Below are 21,364 nucleotides of genomic sequence, written 5' to 3'. Positions count from 1 at the left end.
TAAAATCATACATGAGACATTGATCTAATTTATAAAGTTAAAAACACATTTATATATGTCCAACTTGGACCAAGACTATACTCCTTCTTTAAAAACGTAGTGCAATAAAATAAATGAATGACCATTACCGAGCCATTAAAATCAAAACCAGGTGGTTGTTGAAATTAATGCACCAATATGATGTCAAACCTTGAGGGAACGTAAAAGATGATTTACCTTCATCTATAAACTCAAGGAAGATTCTAGAATCACGGGAATAATCATAGACATGCCATACGAAAGCACTTGACTCTAGAAAATGATTGAAGGAGAACAATCAGATAACAAAATAAATTATAGTCTAACACTGGTTTATTTAGACAATGATCTTACATTAGAATATTCTAGCCCCCCTAAAACCTAATAAATTTCTATAAAAAGGAGCAGTAAAATATCAAATCAAGATACATATATTGTTATACATGGAATATTTATCACATTTGATAGAAAAATTTGGACGTTGAAGTGTTTACATGTATCACCTTTATCAAGGCGACAAACCATGATTAATGCTACTTCCTAGACTTGCATGCATCTCACCAACTTCACAACTACTTGAACTAATCCTTACTAACAAGGTCAATATATTTTTAAAAAATAATGTATACTGATAGTTCTCATATAAATAATTTGTCACAAATCAATTAGTTAGACTTAATAATTATTTGATATCTTTTAAGAAAAAAATATAATAGTTATAATATATGAATTATAATTTTTTATAAAAAGCATTCAGGATTCATGCACAAATGTATTTTATAAATTTAAAAATGAATTGAAAATATATTGAAAAATAAGATACATGTATTTACCGATGATAATTATATGAAAAGTTCTAGATAAATATTTTTTATCGAGACATTGAAAATTTATTGAACAAATAGGTCACTGATAAGTATAAAAGAACATGAAACAAATAATTTCAAGTGATACATAAAAAAATGTGATACTGATATTTGTTCATTTTAACAAAAAAATACGGAACAACAAAGTTTTCATCGATAAATTTATTAAAAAACTGGAAAAGTTTTTAAGATAGATGATATAAAAAATTGACATATTTATCAATAATACTTTTAAAAATCACTAATACATACAAAAAACACAAAACTAATATTTGAATAAAAAATTATTTCCCCATCCAATTTGTTCTTGACAACATGATCCCTGGATTCAATAACTAAATTATGATAATTATAATTATTGAATTCAGTTATGTTGAAAGTGTCTAACTATTTTATTTGTATTAATTTATATAATTATTTAACTATCTTAATTTATTTTTTTGTTATATTTTAATCAATCAAATATATTGTTTAGTTTATATTTTACTAACATTTATACAATAATATTATTTATAACAATCTTGTGCGATAACACTGGTATTTACAAGTTTGACAACAAAACATAACACAAACATTGTTAAACAAAGTTGTCTAAGATATCCGAGAACAAATCATAAAATAACATTCTTAATAGTCATATATAATAAGACCAAAAATCATTCACAATTATCATATATTTCTATTCAACAAAAGATCATGTCTATATCTAAAGTTTTTTGGGTTATATCCCTTATTAGTCTCCAATTTTCGTTGGCAAATTGTTATTCTACAAAGGGTCTTGTTCCAGCTTTGTATGTTTTTGGTGATTCAACTGTAGATGCTGGAAATAACAACAATTTGAATACTGTTGCTAAAGCTAATAATTTCCCATATGGCATAGATTTCAATAATTGCTCTACTGGAAGGTTTAGCAATGGCAAAACCTTTGCAGATCTTATTGGTATCCATACTATTTATTATTATGATACTTCTTGAAATTTACTTTTAATCATTATGGTTTCTTAAATTGCAAGAAAAACAATTTCTAAGATGAATTTTTGAGGCAATTAAATTAGGTTTACCAATGCCACCTCCATACATCGGTGTTTCAACAACTGAGAGATATCAAATAACGTCGGGTATGAACTATGCGTCAGGCTCATGTGGAATCTTGAATTCAACAAGAAATGTAAGAAAGAAAAAATTTAATGTATATATTTTCTTCTCTGTATATGGAGTAATAATAACTGCTATAAGTTTCTAGGATTTAAATCCTAGTGTTAACTTTCGACTTAACATATCTATTTTTTTTCTTCAGTTGAGCTAGTATATGTGACACTTATGCACGTTTTCGATCATTTATAAAATACAAGTTACTTACCATATGTATATTTCTATTTTTTTGTGTGTATAAGGGAGAATGCTTGTCATTGGAGAAACAAGCTGAATATTTCACCTCAACGGTGATGAATGATCTTCCAAGAAACTTGCAAAGCAAAACAAAATTGAGACACTACTTATCAAAATCTATATTTCTTTTATCAACCGGTTCCAACGATTACATTCTCAATTATTTTAAACAAAAAATGGGAAAAAATAAAATGATTAATCCTGAAGAATTTGCAGATTATCTTATCGACCAACTTGGTTCAAATATAAAGGTATGTTTTTAAGGTGACTTAACATTAACAAAAAAGAAATTCAATTTTGAACCAATTTTATTGCAATCATTATTTTGACGCATTCACATATTCGTAAACCCTAAATTTTGAATTAAGATTAAACAGATTAAATTATAAGTTAAATCATTTTTATTTAATAAAATTAAAAATAGTTATATATTTATACTATTTATACTATTTGATCTTGATCTAATACCTGAAAAATGTTGAATGCCTGAATGATCCAAACTTTGACCGAAATGAATCTCATTTTTGATATTTTGTAGTGTTAAGTTGTAATAAAATAGAGTAAGACCAAAAACTCAGAAAAATTGAAATTGAGATTCAAAAAAATTCATTTTTTAAATATATAAAATCAACTTTTCACTCACTTTTTTTTACTACAGAAAATTTATGATCTAGGTGGAAGAAAATTTGTTATAATTAGCCTTGGTCCAATTGGTTGTATCCCAGGTTTCATCACAAAAAAACCACATACTCAAGAATGCAATGAAGTTATTAATCAAGTAGTTAACCTCTTCACAAACAAGCTCCCAAGAAAACTTCAAGAGTTGAAATTGAAAGCCAAACTCTCAGGATCACTATTCACTATTTTGGATAGTTTTAAATTGTTCAGGAAAATACAAAACTCCCCTGAAAATTTTGGTGAGTTGATAAATAATTAATTTTACTTGTAAAAACACTATAACATGTTTTTTAATATTTAGTAACACTTACATTTTTTATTTTTAATGTTTAGGGTTGACAAATATTTGGGATTCATGTGTTGGAGAAGGAGGAAACCCTTGTGAAAATCGAAAGGAATATTATATTTACGATTTTGCCCATAGCACTGAAGCTGTAAATGAAATATTTGCTAATAAGTGTATTGGTGGAAGACATATATGTTTTCCTATGAATATTGAGAAATTAGTTCATGCGCATTAATGTATCTACATTGTATGGGAATTATTTTGCCAGTTTTTGGCCATAGCACTGAAGTTGTAAATGAAATATTTGTTGATAAGTGTTTTGGTGGAACACATATATGTTTTCCTATGGATATTGAGAAATTAGTTCATGTGCGTTAATGTATCTACATTGTGTGGAAGAGATATTTTGCCAGTTTTTGGTATTTTCTTCTTTCAAATCGCGTGAAAGAAAGATGGATCAGAGTTTTTATTCTGGGCGTTTATGAAGAACAATGATAAATTCTTGATTTATTATGGATTTATTGTTGTTCTTGATTGGTGGGAGACAATAGATGATTTTTATGGATGACGAAAATTGTTAAGAAATATTATGGATTGAAGAAAATATGATAATGTGAGCATATCAAATTTCACAAAAATTATAATTATGGCTTATAAATGAAGTGTACAGTTTTTTGGTTAAGGGCCTAAAGCGAAACATTAAATTAAGTTAAATGACTTGTTGACTAATTATTCCTTTTTTATACCATATTTTTCAAATATTCGTAATAAAGTATTAGATTTATCAAAAAAAAATTGATAATGTTAACTTCATTATGTTTGTACCTTATTAAAATTGATAAATGATATATGATATCATGACATGAGATTGAAGGCTTATATGCAAAAGATCATGTATGACATGCATTATGGATATTGATCATAAAATGACTTGATGCACAAGTTATTAAGATTGTTTGTTGTAACTGTCAAAATAGAGTTTTAAAATTCTGTCATGAATGTTATTATACATCTAGTGCATAGGAGTTATGATGTAGTTCTCTAACTAACTCATATAGAGTAAATAACTTGTGATTTATCGTCCAATCCCTACTTGTACTTGTCGTAACAAGTGTGCTTGTGAAGCTATGCGCAATGCAAGCAAACATCACACAACTATTCATGCGATCAGATTCTCGACTTGTAAGACCCTAATTTTGTCCCTAAGATCCCTCATGGCATCATAACATATCATTTGCATAGCCTCAAGGATCATTAGTATCTTGGTCCTCTCTGCCTTTGGGTGGGATCTCTTGTGAGTGGTTTGAGATCACCAAGCATGCTTGAATTGTATATCATTGCTTTTCTCATTTTTTTTACTAACCAAAAGCACAAAACTATGTCACTAATATCTTGTGTTTGTAGTTTGAGCAATCACAAAGTCCAAAGCTTCTAGGAGATCATTGGTACAAAGACATGGTCAAGAGGAGATAGCAAGCATGGTAATGGTTCCCAAAGCTCTCATCCATCAAATATGCCTCCCTAGCATCTTAATTCATCATTTTGATCAAAGCAAGTCAAAGGGTTGGAGGTTTGTTTCTCAAGGAAACCCTAATTCATCTGTGCACCACAATGCCTTGCTCATGAAGCAACCTCAGCCCATGATCAAATACAACCAAGGGAAGTTATTTAATTCTTCATTTAATGCATATTTGAACTTATTTGAGTGTCCTCAATCATCAATTCATCCAGACATGAGTCATGGACTTGAGAAGGTGATCAGTCAATTCATCTGACTATTTTGAAATGCACTGAGACCTAACTTTTTATGTGTTGGCCAAATGGAGATGGTTCCAATAGAAAAAATGTTCTTAAGGACAATATGAACAACTTTCATGTTCATAAAAATTTGATTTGAAGCTTGGAAAACCATCTGCCATTCCAATACATTATAGGTCATTTTGACTTAACCCTTAATTTTGGGTTAACTTCCCAAGGACATAACTCATTCATTTTTTATGATTTTGAGGTGGAATCAAATGAATTGGAAATATTAAGATGTCTAATTCAAATGTTATGTTGAACAAAATTTCAAAATCTCAAAGTAAATACATGTGATAATGCAAGACATTATAGGTCCTTTTGGGACAAATGCATTAAAAGTCAAAAAAGTCCAACTTCAAGTGCCCATACCTCTTTCATCAAAAATCCAAATGATGCAAAATTTAAGTCCATTTTGAGTTACTTGAGAAGATCTACAACTTGGATGTTGTAGGTTTTTCCATTTGAAGCTTGCATCATCAAAACAGAAAGGCTTGAAAGTTGGCCAGTTTTAGAAACCTTGCCTTGACATGTTTTGCATATCACACTTTAAACTCAAATTTCATAAATTTCCACATTCCAAATGGATTTTTGACCAACATAACAATTGTTCCTTACATCAAGACCTTTCCAACCATTATCCATATGCCTATGCTTGGATTTTCTAATTGGTGTTTTCGAAGAGGTGAATGATTAGGTTCAATTATGGAATTCATGTTGAAATCTTGTTGCACAAGCCAATTCAGAGCAAATTACACGTCCAAACCCTTGGCATTTGAATTCAGCTTGCATTTGGCATTGCTTTTGGGCCTTGTGCATGATCATGCAAGCCCATGCAAGTGGTATCCAAATTCATGCACACGGATCATCTTACACTTTCCTTGCCAATTCCTTTATAAATAGAAGCTTCATTCCCTCCATTTCACACCCAATTTTCAACCTAAAATGCTGCTGAAATCGTTCCCTAACCATCACTAAAGAAGCAATTGCATTTTCTTCAAAAAAATTCAGATCTAGAATTCAGCTTCATCTGCTTGTATTCATAGATCTAATGCTTCTAGACCTTCATTATACACTTCATTGAACTTCTGTTTTGATAAAGCAAGCAAGGTTTCAAGCTCAAATCACCAGAACTCAAACTTGAACTCCAACTGGTATTTTCTTTGATTCTCCTAATCCATTGACCTATTGGTTGTGATTTTGTGTTGGCTGAAGTCCTCTCAATAGAGGCATCATCTTTATGCTTTTAATTTTTGCAATTCATTGAGTTCATGATGAACACCAGATTTTTCAACTTCTGATTTCTCAAATCCTAGAGATCTAGAATGAAAAAGGATGGTACAGGGATGATGTACATCATCCCAACTTTCTATTGACGTATAGATCGCACGTTTTGGTTGAGGTTTTAATTTCTGCATTTTGGCCGGAATCTGGAAGCTCACCGGAGAAGACGGTGGCTCCGGTGGCTTCATCATCTCCAGTTTAAATCTGGACCGTGTGATGATGTTTCCAGATTCGATCCCAGGCGTCCGTTGTTATGACTTTTATTTCTTTCCCCTACGCGTGCATTGACTAGAGACCACCATAGGCGCGCGCCTTAGGAGCGTGTGATCTGCCAGCTCAATTAATGAGCTCAGATCCAACGCTCCTCCTTTTTTGCATTTTTATAATTTCTGTTTTTATTTTCTTAAATTCCTTTTATCTTCAAAAATTAATATCTCTTTCATTTTTAATCCAAAAATTATGGGACCAATTGCATTATTTCCCAAATAATTTCTAGTTTCTATTTCTGATTTTTTATATTTTTTATTTTGTCATTTGATATTTTTTGTGGATTTTCTCTTTTCTGGTTATTTTTAATTCATTTTAAATAGTTTTTGATATTCAAAAAATACAAAAATATTTTCCTAACCTATTTGAATGATGATGGATCTATGAAAAATATTCTCATCAATTTTTGAATTTATTTGAGATTTATTTGAGATTTTAGTTCAATTAGGTTATTTTTATTCATTTTTAATTGATTAAAAATAGTTTCTGATCTTTAAAAATGCTGAAATTTTTTGTCAAACTTTGTTTGACCTTGTTGAACTTAGGATAAATCACCTGGACCTTTCAAGGTTGATTTGAAGTGATTTTGAAGTTTGACCTTTCTTTAATATTTTAATTCAAGTTTATTTTTAATATTAAAAATGCCAAAAATAGTTTATTCATTTTTTGACTTCCAATCTTCATCTCACTTCTGTTTTTGATTGTTTGACCTTGACTTTCAATGTCATTGGTCAACATATGAGGATTGGTACACGATGTTTCATTTAATGCATTTACATTTCTTTTACCATTTTGTCATTTCCATTTCTCTTATCCATCTTCTCCTTCTTCTTCTTCTTCTTTTCTTTTTGATCAATGAGTTGAAGGTTGATAAGTTAGCATTGATTAGGGAGATTTAACCTTCCTTGATTCAAATCTAATTCATCTTGATCAATTGATCAAGTGAATGGCTTTGCATTAAGGATAGGTTGTCTTCTAAATCATGCAAAAGGCTTAAACCAATACAAGATCATTTCTCTTCTTCTTTTTGGCATGGCAAGTTGTTGGGACTTGGTTCACTAATCAAGACTCCTAACTTGTGTTTGTTGCCTACATTATTATTGACCGACCTCAGATAGTTGTGACTTCTACATAAGTCTAATTACGATTGCTTAACATAGCGCTAAATTTGCCTTATGGCACACTAACTACTAACACTAACTATTGACAATTAACTTTTACTTTATGCAATTTACTATTCTTGCACATATTATTCATTTGCTTTTCTCTTTGCTCACTTGAGCACATGTTTATGTTAATGTCATTTGCCTTTTGCTCACTTGAGCACATAATTGTGTATATATTATTTTGCTTGTGTTTTGTTTTGATTGTGGTGAACCAAATGCAAAGAAATGGACTTAGTTTCTAGGACTTTCCCTATGCAAAGAAATGGAGAATTGGACTTAGATTCTAGGACCTCCCTTATGCAAAGTTGGAGTAAAAGGATCTTACTGATGGAGATGGATTAGAAGAACCAAATCTCTAAACTCACTCTTGTCCATTCTTGTTTTACTTCATGGAACTTTTGATGTGTGTGCTTTTGTGCTAGGAATTCCATTTGAGCTTAATTGGAGGATCATTACCACGTTCATCCAAGTGGAAGATACAAGATACATTGAGGACCTCTTATGAGACTTGTTTGATTGCTTATACTTTGTGCTTGCTTATTCCAAAGGATGGGAGCTACTTGAATCATCAATATGATCTCAAGAGAGGAACTCTTAGTGTGGTTTTACTTCTTATCCCTCATCTTTTTGTTTTCCTTAGGACTTAGCCCTTCTTCTTCATCTCTCCACTCTAACCCAAGCCAAAACCCTTTTTGTGCAAACATTTAACTATTATTTTCAACATTAGAAACCTAAGCCTTATGCTTTTGATTTTCAAACTTTCTTTTCATAACACTTATTTTGAATTGAATCTTTAAGTCAACTTTGACCACTTTTGTATATACTTCTAATTGGTAAATATAACCCATTCAAATGTTTCTTTGTGGTTCCAATGACCACTTCTTAATCAAATTTTCCATAACCTTTAGCTATTAGGTTTGAGTTATCCTTGTGGTAGATGTAATACTCACCTATATCCTTAGTGATGGACAATGAGTCTTCCATGCTTATTATAGGGTTAACCCCTCACTAGCATGTTGAAGCTATCCTCACATGGTGGATTTGTGGTTTGGTTGAGTTTTCTCCCTTTGATAACAAAAGACCTTAAGGCTTTTGGACCAATCAATTCACCAACTCATTTTGAGATTTTTACCCCGAACTACGAGGTTTTGATCCTAATCTTTTTATAAGATGGTACGTAGGCAATGGGTTTATCCATCCAAACACAAAATGTAAATAATTTGTACATTCTCTTCCCATCTCTTCAATCATGTTTGCACAAACAAAATTTTCACAAGACAACAACCTTCACAAGTGTGAAAAGGGCTCCCTAGGAGTACCTAGGATGTTTTGGGTGCCTAACACCTTCCCATTGCATAACCAACCCCCTTACCCAGATCTCTGTTCTCTTTTACTAGTTTTTGTTAAAACTATTAGGTTTTTGTTCGCTTTCTAACCATTCCTTTGGATAAATAGAAGTGCGGTGGCGACTCGACTTGTATGATTTACCTTGGATTTAGTCAATATCTCTAATGGTAACGAATACCCCGCTACAGAAAAGTGGCGACTCTGCTGGGGACATTTGCCTAGTGGGTTTTGCCAACTTTTCATGCTTGTTGTATTGTATTGTCTTGTGACATATTTTTGTGCAATTTGGGATTACTGTATTGTATGTAATGATTGATTTGCTTGATATTAATTCCTTGTATGCTTGGTGATCTTTGTGAGATGAGTTCTATACCCAGACTCGAGTGCACTTAGGATAGGAGAATGGTGTAGTCTTGTTGACTTGTGTGGAGTTATTCCTTAGCAAGTTGACTTGCAAGTCCATTCACTTGGTGGAGGTCATGTTGGGATCAATAATGTCACACAAGTAAGTTGTGGTTAGACATTACTCTTTCCAATATAGACCTTAGAAGCCAAGGACCTTAGTTTACCAAGCCCATCTTAGCCTATTTTTAGGAGGTAGTGCGAAAGTCGTTCAAGTGTAAGATTTGATACGATTTTTACGCGATACTACACTCATAAGAGTCTCTCTTGAGAATATTTTTGGAATACGAGTAGTCGTTTCTCCGACAATATCCGAAAGATGGGATGATGACTATGGGAACCTCTGGTAGAACATGTTTGGCAGGTTTAAACCTTAGTACACTCCCTTTGGGTGGTTCTTAACCTAAACCCCATGCTCGTGACTCGCAACAAACCCTTGATTCATGGTTGATCCGTTCATGTATCCTTAATATCAATGGAACTTGGGTGTTGATAAGGTGTAAACCATAATCCACCAAAATGGATGATTGATATTAAGGATGACATGATCCATCCCATGACCTTTGTTTGGTGTGCTTTGCTTGATCCTTGAGTGTGGTTGTTGCATTCATGCATTCATGCACTCATTTGCATCCATATCATCAATAATAAAGAAAATTTTCAAGGAACTTAAGGGGGTTTATTTGCAAAATTTTCAGACATGGAAAGACAAAGAAGGAATACGAAGAAGTACAACTTCAGACAACCAGATTTGAAAGAGTTAAGGAATCTGACATCCTATGTATTAGATCCTTTGGGTTTTAAAGCTCATTTTGGGAAGCTTCTTCCTCTTCTGACCGCTCAGGTGGACGAAGGGTTGATGAGTGTATTGGTGCAGTTTTATGATCCCTTGTACCGTTGCTTCACTTTTCCGGATTTCCAGCTTTTGCCTACCCTTGAGGAGTATGCTTATCTTGTGGGTATACCTATTCTAGACCAGTTGTCGGTCAGTGGCTTGGAGAATATTCCTACTTCTCAAGAGATAGCAGACATGTTGCATATAGATGAATCTCTGGTCGGTGCTACTTTGACTACCAAAGGTGGAATTCAAGGTCTCCCTTCTGACTTCCTCATTGCTCAAGCTACTATCTATGGGAAGGCCATGAGCGAGGATGCCTTTGAAGCCATATTTTTCCTTCTCATCTATGGATTGGTGTTGTTCCCCAACATCGACAAGTTTGTGGATGTGAATACCTTTAGGATCTTTTCTACTCTTAATCCCGTTCCGACTCTGTTGGGTGATACCTATTTCTCTTTGCATATGAGGAATGCAAAGGGTGGTGGTGCCATTGTGTGTTGTTTGCCTCTGTTGTATAAGTGGTTTATTTCTCACTTACCTCAGACGGTCGCCTTCAAGGAGAACAAAGGATGTCTACGGTGGTCCACGAGACTTATGTCTCTCACTAATGATGATATCTCTTGGTATAACCGTGTATATGATGGTGTGCAGATTATTGACTCTTGTGGTGAATTCTCCAATGTGCCTCTTCTTGGTACATGTGGTGGGATTAACTACATCCCTGTTTTAGCACGTCGGCAGCTTGGGTTCCACCTAAAGGATAAACCCAATAACGTTCTTTTAGAGGGTGTGTTCTTTCAGGAGGGTAAAGATCCCCAAGGCTTGAAGGGTAGAATGCTCCGCGCTTGGCGCAAGATTCATAAGAAAGGAAGGAAGGAGTTGGGTCCTAAGAATTGTGTTGCCATGGAGCCTTATACTACTTGGGTTAGGAAGAGAGCGTCTGAGTATCTCATGCCTTATGAGTATCCGAGACCTACACCTTTGGTTGTGGCTGGGCCTTCAACCCTCCCTAACCAAGGAGTAGAGGAGTTGAGAGACGAAGACCTATCACGTGCCTGGATCCGTGAAAGGGAAGAGTTGCTTCAGCAGATTAAGGAGAAGGATGCTTTGATTGAGTTCCTCGAGCATCAAGTTATTGATGACCCTGACGATGCATGGACTTCTCTACTTCCTCAGTCTTCCAAGTTTTGGAAGAGGAAGTATGATCGACTCGCCAAAGAGAAGGCAGATATGGAGGCAGCCTACGAGAGGGAGGTGAAGAGGCTTCGTGCATCCTATCTTCCTGTGTCCCGAGCTTTAGATGATTGTTTCTAGGGATCCATAGGATGATTATATTCCTTTTCTCTTGTATACGATTGACAATGTTGTACTTCCTTCTCCTGATATTATTTGATGAGATATTTCCATATGTGATAAATAGTTAATATTTCCAAAATTTGCAAATAAAACCCTAGAGTTCCTTTGAAATAAAAATAAATCATATGCACAAGCATCGCATGCATCATGTGCATAAGCAGGTTTTGGTTCCCGACTTCTTGTCCTGTGGTCTAACTCTGTGTTCTTCATTTATTTTGAAGACAAGCTGACTCACCGGTACTACACTAGAGCCAACACTTCAAGACTGATGGATCAACTAGAGCAAGAGAACCGTGAACTCAAAAGGAAGTGGCCAGACTGAGCACTTTGATGGAATCGTTCTTGGCTGCCCAGAGCCAGTCTTCTCCGATGCCTTCAACTCCTCCCCAGAGGACAGTCATCTCTGAGATTGTCTCCTCAACAGTGCCTACAGCCAGTGCACATTTTGCTTCAGCATCTATGCCAGCCGGATTCCCGTGGGGGATGCCTCCCAACTTCATGCCTGAGGGTCCTGCTCCAACTTTTGCTTCTATGCTGGCATCTAGCCCGGTCCTTGCTGTTCCTCCTCCTGTCATGCATACTATGCCCGGAGTAGACGACACCATCTATCATTCTGAGCCGTCTGAGGGCCCAGATGTCTATGAGAAGATGGACGCTATGAATGACCAATTTCTTGAGCTTCGCAAGGAATTGAAGACTCTTAGAGGAAAGGATCTTTTCGGCAAGTCTGCTGCCGAACTGTGCTTGATTCCTAATGTGAAGATCCCGGTGAAATTCAAGGTCCCCGACTTTGAAAAATACAAAGGAAACACTTGTCCTCTCATCCATCTGGTCATGTATGCCAAGAAGATGTCAAGCCAGACTGACAATGATCAGTTACTCATCCACTACTTTCAGGACAGTCTGTCTGGTGCCGCTCTGCGCTGGTACATGGGGTTAGACAGTGCGAACATCCGTTCCTTCAACGACCTTGGCGAGGCCTTCGTCAAGCAATGAAAGTATAATGTGGATATGGCTCCCGATAGGGATCAACTAAGCGCCATGTCCCAGAAGGATAAGGAAACATTCAAAGAGTACGCCCAGAGGTGGCGAGAGTTGGCAACACAGATCGTGCCTCCGCTAGAAGAGAAGGAAATGACCAAGATCTTTCTGAAGACCTTGAGTTCATTCTATTATGAGCAGATGGTTGCTAGCGCTCCTTCTGACTTCATCGAGATGGTGAATATGGGGATGCGATTAGAAGAAGGGGTTAGAGAAGGACGTCTAACCAAGGAAGAAGGCTCTTCTGCCAAACGTTATGGGGCGTTTGCGAAGAAGAAAGATGGAGAGGCACATGTTGTGACCTCCCATGTGAAATCTAGAATACCCTCTATGAGGAGGAAGACCGTGCGTCCCACCGGTAAGCAGCACCAGGTGGCTCACATAGCACCTGTTTTTAGAGATAATCAACAGTATCAGCAGCATAACAACAATCAGCAACCACATCCGTAATATCAACAACAACAACACCGTCCGCAACAGCAGGCCTACCAGCCTCGAAACAGTAATCAAACCAGCACGAGTTACGAGAGGAAAAAGGTCACTTTTGATCCTATTCCAATGACGTACGCAGAATTATATCCCTCTTTGATAGAGAGGAAGTTGATTACTCCGAGAGACCCACCGGCTATACCTGCTAACCCCCAGTGGTGGTATAAGCCCGAATTGCATTGTGTTTATCATTTTGGTGCTCCCGGCCACGACGTGGAGAATTGTTACCCTTTGAAAACCAAGGTTCAAGACCTGGTGAGGTGTGGCATTCTGTGTTTTGAGGACGTAGGTCCTAATGTGAAGAAAGAACCCATTGCCTGAGCATGGGAAATTTGTCAACATGGTCCAGGGCTGCCCTGGCAAGTACAAAGTCAAATATGTCAGTCATATTCGACAATCTTTGGTTGAGATGCATCGTTTGCTGTGCGAGTACAGTCACTATGAGCACGACCATGATAAATGTTGAACCTGCCCTGTTAACCGATTGGATTGTCGCCAGGTGCGCAAGGATCTTCAGAAAATGCTGGATGAAGGAGTCATTGAGATTCTTCAGAATAGGAATGTTGACGAAGGTGAGCCTGAGGTTAATGTAATTTCCCCAGTGTTCCGGATGCCCGATCCTGTTATCATCAAATATAATGGTAGCAAGCAAAAGGCTTCTCCTGTACTTATCATTAAGCCTGCCGGTCCAGTACCATATTCTTCTGAAAAAGCAATTCCCTTTCGTTACAACGTTGTTGCTGTAGAAAATGGGAAAGAGGTGTCCTTACCATCCTCCTTTGTTGTTAATATTGCGGATGTAAGTGGTTTGACCCGCAGCGGTCGTGTATTTTCAGCACCTCCAAAGCCCCAGGCTAAGGCTGATTTCGTTGAACACCCGATAGAGAATGATGTGAGCACTCCAAATCCGGCACCTGTTGTTAATCCCTCCTCTACATTGATGACTCCTACTTCTGTTGGCCCAAGCGGCAATGTGAAAGATGACTGTGATGAGATGTTGAGGCTCATCAAGAGAAGTGAGTACAATGTTGTAGACCAGCTTCTACAAACGCCATCCAAGATATCTGTATTATCCTTGCTATTGAATTCAGAACCACATAGAGAGGCACAGCAGAAGGTTTGGGATATGGCATATGTAGATCATGATGTCACAATAGAACAGTTCGATAGCATAGTTGCAAACATTACTGCTTGTAACAATTTGAGTTTCTGTGACTCTGATCTCCCTGAGGAGGGAAGAGACCACAACTTGGCTTTACACATATCCATGAATTGCAGAGACGACGCCATGTCCAATGTGCTGGTGGACACTGGGTCATCACTAAATGTATTGCCGAAAACCACTCTTTCAAAACTGTCTTATCAAGGGCCTCCCATGAGGCAGAGTGGGGTAGTTGTGAAAGCTTTCGATGGGTCGCGTAAGACGGTAATTGGGGAAGTTGATCTCCCAATCAAGATTGGACCAAGTGATTTCCAAATTACCTTCCAGGTTATGGATATCCACCCATCGTATAGTTGTCTCTTAGGCAGACCATGGATTCACGAGGCAGGCGCCGTGACATCCACCCTACACCAGAAACTGAAATTTGTGAAGAATAAAAAGCTGGTGGTGGTAGGGGGAGAAAAGGCTCTCCTGGTTAGCCACTTGTCTTCCTTCTCATACATAGATGCTGAGGATGAAGTTGGAACTCCTTTCCAAGCTTTATCTATAGCTGAGCCTATGGAGAAGAGAACTCCTTCATTTACTTCCTATAGAGATGCGAAATTGGCCATTGAGTGTGGTGCAATTGCTGGTCTAGGAAAAATGATTGAGCTAGAAGACAATAAGTCTCGGGCTGGCATAGGATTTTCTTTTGGGATCTTCAACGAGAAAGGGCTATTCAAGAGTGGAGGGTTCATCCACACTGGTCAGGATGAAGAAGCTACTGCTGTTTTGGAAGAAGATGCAGAGGATTTTGGCAATTTCATCATCCCTGGAGGGGTCTGCAACAATTAGGTCGCTGTGGATATTCCTACAGTTATCCACAAGTCAACGTAATGATCACTTTGTTTAAAAACTCTTCTCCCATGCCAAAAGGAGAAGTGATGACATTGTTGGCAACATAAATACAATGATATTTCATTCAATAAATTCATGTTAAATGTTTGTTTTTCCAATTATTTTCCCTTTTTGTTTTTGCATGAAATTGGTGATCACATAAAACCCTAAAAATAGAATAAAATCAATCTTTTCATCTGCATAATGATTTGCCTTGTTTGATTTCTAAAAGCTTTTCATATCCAAAATCATTATGCAGGTTGATCAAACCCATTGAACATAATGATCCAACACCATCTCCCAATTTTGAATTCCCTGTATTTGAGGCAGAGGAAGATGATGTTGAAGAGATTCCTGACGAGATTACCCGTTTACTTGAGCATGAAGAGAAGATCATTCAGCCGCATCTTGAGAATCTGGGCACAATCAACTTGGGGTCTGAAGATTGTGTGCGAAAAGTGAAGATTGGGGCACTCCTGGAAGAATCTGTTAAGAAGGGGTTGATTGAATTGCTACAAGAATATGTCGATGTCTTTGCTTGGTCGTATGAAGATTTGTTCTTCTTTTGGTATATCAGAGGGTTGCCGTTTAACAGCATGAGTATTGTAATGACATCAGTAGTGCTTTCTCTCTTTAATTCTTCCTCAATTGAACTTTCCGAAGAGAAAGACAAAGTAAGGTTGCTAGATTGCACCATTGGCAGCAATTCCTCCTTATAATTAAAACTTAAGTGCCATTTTTGTAAATCATGTATGTTTTGGACAACTATTGATTTGTAATGAATATGACATTGATATAAATGAAAAATTGGTGTTTCTCGTAGCAAGTCAAAAATCTTTCTTTGTATTTTAGAGACCTTATGTATGATGAATTAATCATATGCTATGTAAATGGTGGACCATGATTGAATAAATGAATGAAATAAACAAAATATGAATGAGGATGTGGAAATTTTTGAACATGAATGAATAGAAAATCTCAATATGAAATGAAGAAAATATGAATGCAAATTTTGAAAAATGTGAAAAACGTAAAAATATGAAATAGTAAGTATGAACATGAATGAAGGAGTATGTATGGAATTTCTTTGAATTATGAATGAATGGAAAAATGAATATGCATGATGACCCAAAATAAAATATTTTGCACTTGACACATGATTTACTCGAAAGGGGGATGAACTGGTAATAAGACAAATGACAGATGAATAATCACCTCGATGAAATTGGAACAAAGGATGAAACATGAGGTTCACTTGATTCTAACAAATGAAAGAGTTTTCAAATCTCGCATGGCTAAGGAGATTAATCATCTTATACCAAAAATCAAGAAACAAAGCCCAAAAGACAAACATGGACGGGTCGTGGTAGCAAGTCCAACAACTAATGTTTTTTTTTGGATAATATCATGACCAGATGGAATGGTCATGAAGAAAGAATACAAATGAGTGATTGATGGGAAAAAAAATTCAGGGCCAAAATCAGGGTATGACAATTGCCCCTATTTAAACATCCTCCACCAGAGGAAAATGAAACAGTACTTTTTCATCGGATCGCAGTGGGGGGTGGTTAAATACCATGGAGACCCGGATTTTGATCCTGAAAAATGCAAATGCTATGATATGATATGCATGGGTGAAAGACTTTTATTTTTGAATTTATCTGTTAGGGATATGGTGAACCTTTAACAGGAGATATTATAACAGACAAACCAATATGTGGGGAACTCTGATGGCCCACAGGGAAATAGACAAACAATTTACAGCCAACTCGCTAGGGATAACAATCCTGCTGGAGAGTCAGACACACACTGGGGAGTACTCGAAGTGAAAGTTGACAAACAACACTTAGAACACCAGATATTTTGACAGTAAGTTCACACATGACTTACTAACAACATGAATATTTTGAGAAAATTTGTTAAATTTAATATTTTTGAAATATTTTTGAAATTAAACTAAGAATAATCGTATATAAAAATTTATTTTTTAAAGAATATTGACTATAATATGTTTTTCATGTAGTATATAATTAAGAAAATATTTTATAACTATAAATTTAATTTAAATTAATATTTTTTGTAATATTGTTGGAATAAAATGAAAACAAATTATAAGTTATAAACTAATATTTTTTCATACGCTTGTTTGATCATGTTGTTTTTGCGATGCTTAACAAATTATTAGAATATAAAAATTTTATATTAGACAAATATTTGTCACTAATTAATTAGTTAAATTTTGTAAAATTTCAAATATTATTCATATAAAAATGATAATATATATCAATCTAGACTTAGATCTACGACAAATGTCAATATTAACCTATCCCAAATTCAAACCCGAACCTTGTAGTCGTGTAAGATATTTTAGCGGTTATTGTCACTTTCTTTACAAGTAAAAAAATTTAAAATAAAAATAATACTTATATTAAAATAATTACTTACTTATGATACAAGTCATATATGACAAATATTCATCATTAAATAATTAATTCTCTTAAATATTATCAACATAAAAATAAGAAATATAATATGACAGTAACTATTATTTTAACATATTTTGATTAATCTATTTTTTTAGAAATAATTAAATTAAGAAGCTATTATCACAAATTAATTAATTAAATTTAACATTTATTTCATTTCATTTTTAAAATGATATTTATTGTAATATACACATTATAATTGTTTTTCTTAAAATCATACATGAGACATTGATCTAATTTATAAAGTTAAAAACACATTTATATATGTCCAACTTGGACCAAGACTATACTCCTTCTTTAAAAACGTAGTGCAATAAAATAAATGAATGACCATTACCGAGCCATTAAAATCAAAACCAGGTGGTTGTTGAAATTAATGCACCAATATGATGTCAAACCTTGAGGGAACGTAAAAGATGATTTACCTTCATCTATAAACTCAAGGAAGATTCTAGAATCACGGGAATAATCATAGACATGCCATACGAAAGCACTTGACTCTAGAAAATGATTGAAGGAGAACAATCAGATAACAAAATAAATTATAGTCTAACACTGGTTTATTTAGACAATGATCTTACTTTAGAATATTCTAGCCCCCCTAAAACCTAATAAATTTCTATAAAAAGGAGCAGTAAAATATCAAATCAAGATACATATATTGTTATACATGGAATATTTATCACATTTGATAGAAAAATTTGGACGTTGAAGTGTTTACATGTATCACCTTTATCAAGGCGACAAACCATGATTAATGCTACTTCCTAGACTTGCATGCATCTCACCAACTTCACAACTACTTGAACTAATCCTTACTAACAAGGTCAATATATTTTTAAAAAATAATGTATACTGATAGTTCTCATATAAATAATTTGTCACAAATCAATTAGTTAGACTTAATAATTATTTGATATCTTTTAAGAAAAAAATATAATAGTTATAATATATGAATTATAATTTTTTATAAAAAGCATTCAGGATTCATGCACAAATGTATTTTATAAATTTAAAAATGAATTGAAAATATATTGAAAAATAAGATACATGTATTTACCGATGATAATTATATGAAAAGTTCTAGATAAATATTTTTTATCGAGACATTGAAAATTTATTGAACAAATAGGTCACTGATAAGTATAAAAGAACATGAAACAAATAATTTCAAGTGATACATAAAAAAATGTGATACTGATATTTGTTCATTTTAACAAAAAAATACGGAACAACAAAGTTTTCATCGATAAATTTATTAAAAAACTGGAAAAGTTTTTAAGATAGATGATATAAAAAATTGACATATTTATCAATAATACTTTTAAAAAATCACTAATACATACAAAAAACACAAAACTAATATTTGAATAAAAAATTATTTCCCCATCCAATTTGTTCTTGACAACATGATCCCTGGATTCAATAACTAAATTATGATAATTATAATTATTGAATTCAGTTATGTTGAAAGTGTCTAACTATTTTATTTGTATTAATTTATATAATTATTTAACTATCTTAATTTATTTTTTTGTTATATTTTAATCAATCAAATATATTGTTTAGTTTATATTTTACTAACATTTATACAATAATATTATTTATAACAATCTTGTGCGATAACACTGGTATTTACAAGTTTGACAACAAAACATAACACAAACATTGTTAAACAAAGTTGTCTAAGATATCCGAGAACAAATCATAAAATAACATTCTTAATAGTCATATATAATAAGACCAAAAATCATTCACAATTATCATATATTTCTATTCAACAAAAGATCATGTCTATATCTAAAGTTTTTTGGGTTATATCCCTTATTAGTCTCCAATTTTCGTTGGCAAATTGTTATTCTACAAAGGGTCTTGTTCCAGCTTTGTATGTTTTTGGTGATTCAACTGTAGATGCTGGAAATAACAACAATTTGAATACTGTTGCTAAAGCTAATAATTTCCCATATGGCATAGATTTCAATAATTGCTCTACTGGAAGGTTTAGCAATGGCAAAACCTTTGCAGATCTTATTGGTATCCATACTATTTATTATTATGATACTTCTTGAAATTTACTTTTAATCATTATGGTTTCTTAAATTGCAAGAAAAACAATTTCTAAGATGAATTTTTGAGGCAATTAAATTAGGTTTACCAATGCCACCTCCATACATCGGTGTTTCAACAACTGAGAGATATCAAATAACGTCGGGTATGAACTATGCGTCAGGCTCATGTGGAATCTTGAATTCAACAAGAAATGTAAGAAAGAAAAAATTTAATGTATATATTTTCTTCTCTGTATATGGAGTAATAATAACTGCTATAAGTTTCTAGGATTTAAATCCTAGTGTTAACTTTCGACTTAACATATCTATTTTTTTTCTTCAGTTGAGCTAGTATATGTGACACTTATGCACGTTTTCGATCATTTATAAAATGCAAGTTACTTACCATATGTATATTTCTATTTTTTTGTGTGTATAAGGGAGAATGCTTGTCATTGGAGAAACAAGCTGAATATTTCACCTCAACGGTGATGAATGATCTTCCAAGAAACTTGCAAAGCAAAACAAAATTGAGACACTACTTATCAAAATCTATATTTCTTTTATCAACCGGTTCCAACGATTACATTCTCAATTATTTTAAACAAAAAATGGGAAAAAATAAAATGATTAATCCTGAAGAATTTGCAGATTATCTTATCGACCAACTTGGTTCAAATATAAAGGTATGTTTTTAAGGTGACTTAACATTAACAAAAAAGAAATTCAATTTTGAACCAATTTTATTGCAATCATTATTTTGACGCATTCACATATTCGTAAACCCTAAATTTTGAGTTAAGATTAATTTGTACATTCTCTTCCCATCTCTTCAATCATGTTTGCACAAACAAAATTTTCACAAGACAACAACCTTCACAAGTGTGAAAAGGGCTCCCTAGGAGTACCTAGGATGTTTTGGGTGCCTAACACCTTCCCATTGCATAACCAACCCCCTTACCCAGATCTCTGTTCTCTTTTACTAGTTTTTGTTAAAACTATTAGGTTTTTGTTCGCTTTCTAACCATTCCTTTGGATAAATAGAAGTGCGGTGGCGACTCGACTTGTATGATTTACCTTGGATTTAGTCAATATCTCTAATGGTAACGAATACCCCGCTACAGAAAAGTGGCGACTCTGCTGGGGACATTTGCCTAGTGGGTTTTGCCAACTTTTCATGCTTGTTGTATTGTATTGTCTTGTGACATATTTTTGTGCAATTTGGGATTACTGTATTGTATGTAATGATTGATTTGCTTGATATTAATTCCTTGTATGCTTGGTGATCTTTGTGAGATGAGTTCTATACCCAGACTCGAGTGCACTTAGGATAGGAGAATGGTGTAGTCTTGTTGACTTGTGTGGAGTTATTCCTTAGCAAGTTGACTTGCAAGTCCATTCACTTGGTGGAGGTCATGTTGGGATCAATAATGTCACACAAGTAAGTTGTTGTTAGACATTACTCTTTCCAATATAGACCTTAGAAGCCAAGGACCTTAGTTTACCAAGCCCATCTTAGCCTATTTTTAGGAGGTAGTGCGAAAGTCGTTCAAGTGTAAGATTTG

The 21,364-nt window shown here is 34.3% G+C and overlaps 2 protein-coding genes across 2 annotated transcripts; both read left to right on the top strand.

Moving 5' to 3' along the window:
- The first annotated feature begins 1,580 nt into the window (after positions 1–1,580).
- On the top strand, positions 1,581–3,472 carry LOC127085727 (GDSL esterase/lipase At1g71691-like). Its single transcript, XM_051026239.1, has 5 exons — positions 1,581–1,823; positions 1,927–2,052; positions 2,279–2,524; positions 2,932–3,190; positions 3,285–3,472. The coding sequence occupies exons 1-5, from the start codon at positions 1,581–1,583 to the stop codon at positions 3,470–3,472; spliced, it is 1,062 nt and encodes a 353-aa protein (XP_050882196.1).
- Positions 3,473–19,541: 16,069 nt separating this feature from the next.
- Positions 19,542–20,497, top strand: LOC127081592 (GDSL esterase/lipase At2g03980-like). The gene is made up of 3 exons (XM_051021836.1): positions 19,542–19,784; positions 19,888–20,013; positions 20,240–20,497. The coding sequence occupies exons 1-3, from the start codon at positions 19,542–19,544 to the stop codon at positions 20,495–20,497; spliced, it is 627 nt and encodes a 208-aa protein (XP_050877793.1).
- Positions 20,498–21,364: the final 867 nt, after the last annotated feature.

This window comes from Lathyrus oleraceus, chromosome 5, assembly GCF_024323335.1.
Source record: "Lathyrus oleraceus cultivar Zhongwan6 chromosome 5, CAAS_Psat_ZW6_1.0, whole genome shotgun sequence".
NCBI lineage: Eukaryota > Viridiplantae > Streptophyta > Magnoliopsida > Fabales > Fabaceae > Lathyrus > Lathyrus oleraceus.
This window is presented reverse-complemented; position numbering and strand designations above follow the sequence as displayed.

Bases quoted from the DNA above. Each gene is read 5' to 3' on its own strand.
- LOC127085727 (XM_051026239.1), top strand. From the start codon at position 1,581: ATGTCTATATCTAAAGTTTTTTGGGTTATATCCCTTATTAGTCTCCAA. The intron at 1,824-1,926 runs GGTATCCATACT...TGAATTTTTGAG, and splicing joins AAACCTTTGCAGATCTTATT to GCAATTAAATTAGGTTTACC. The intron at 2,525-2,931 runs GTATGTTTTTAA...TTTTTACTACAG, and splicing joins AACTTGGTTCAAATATAAAG to AAAATTTATGATCTAGGTGG.
- LOC127081592 (XM_051021836.1), top strand. From the start codon at position 19,542: ATGTCTATATCTAAAGTTTTTTGGGTTATATCCCTTATTAGTCTCCAA. The intron at 19,785-19,887 runs GGTATCCATACT...TGAATTTTTGAG, and splicing joins AAACCTTTGCAGATCTTATT to GCAATTAAATTAGGTTTACC. The intron at 20,014-20,239 runs GTAAGAAAGAAA...TGTGTGTATAAG, and splicing joins TCTTGAATTCAACAAGAAAT to GGAGAATGCTTGTCATTGGA.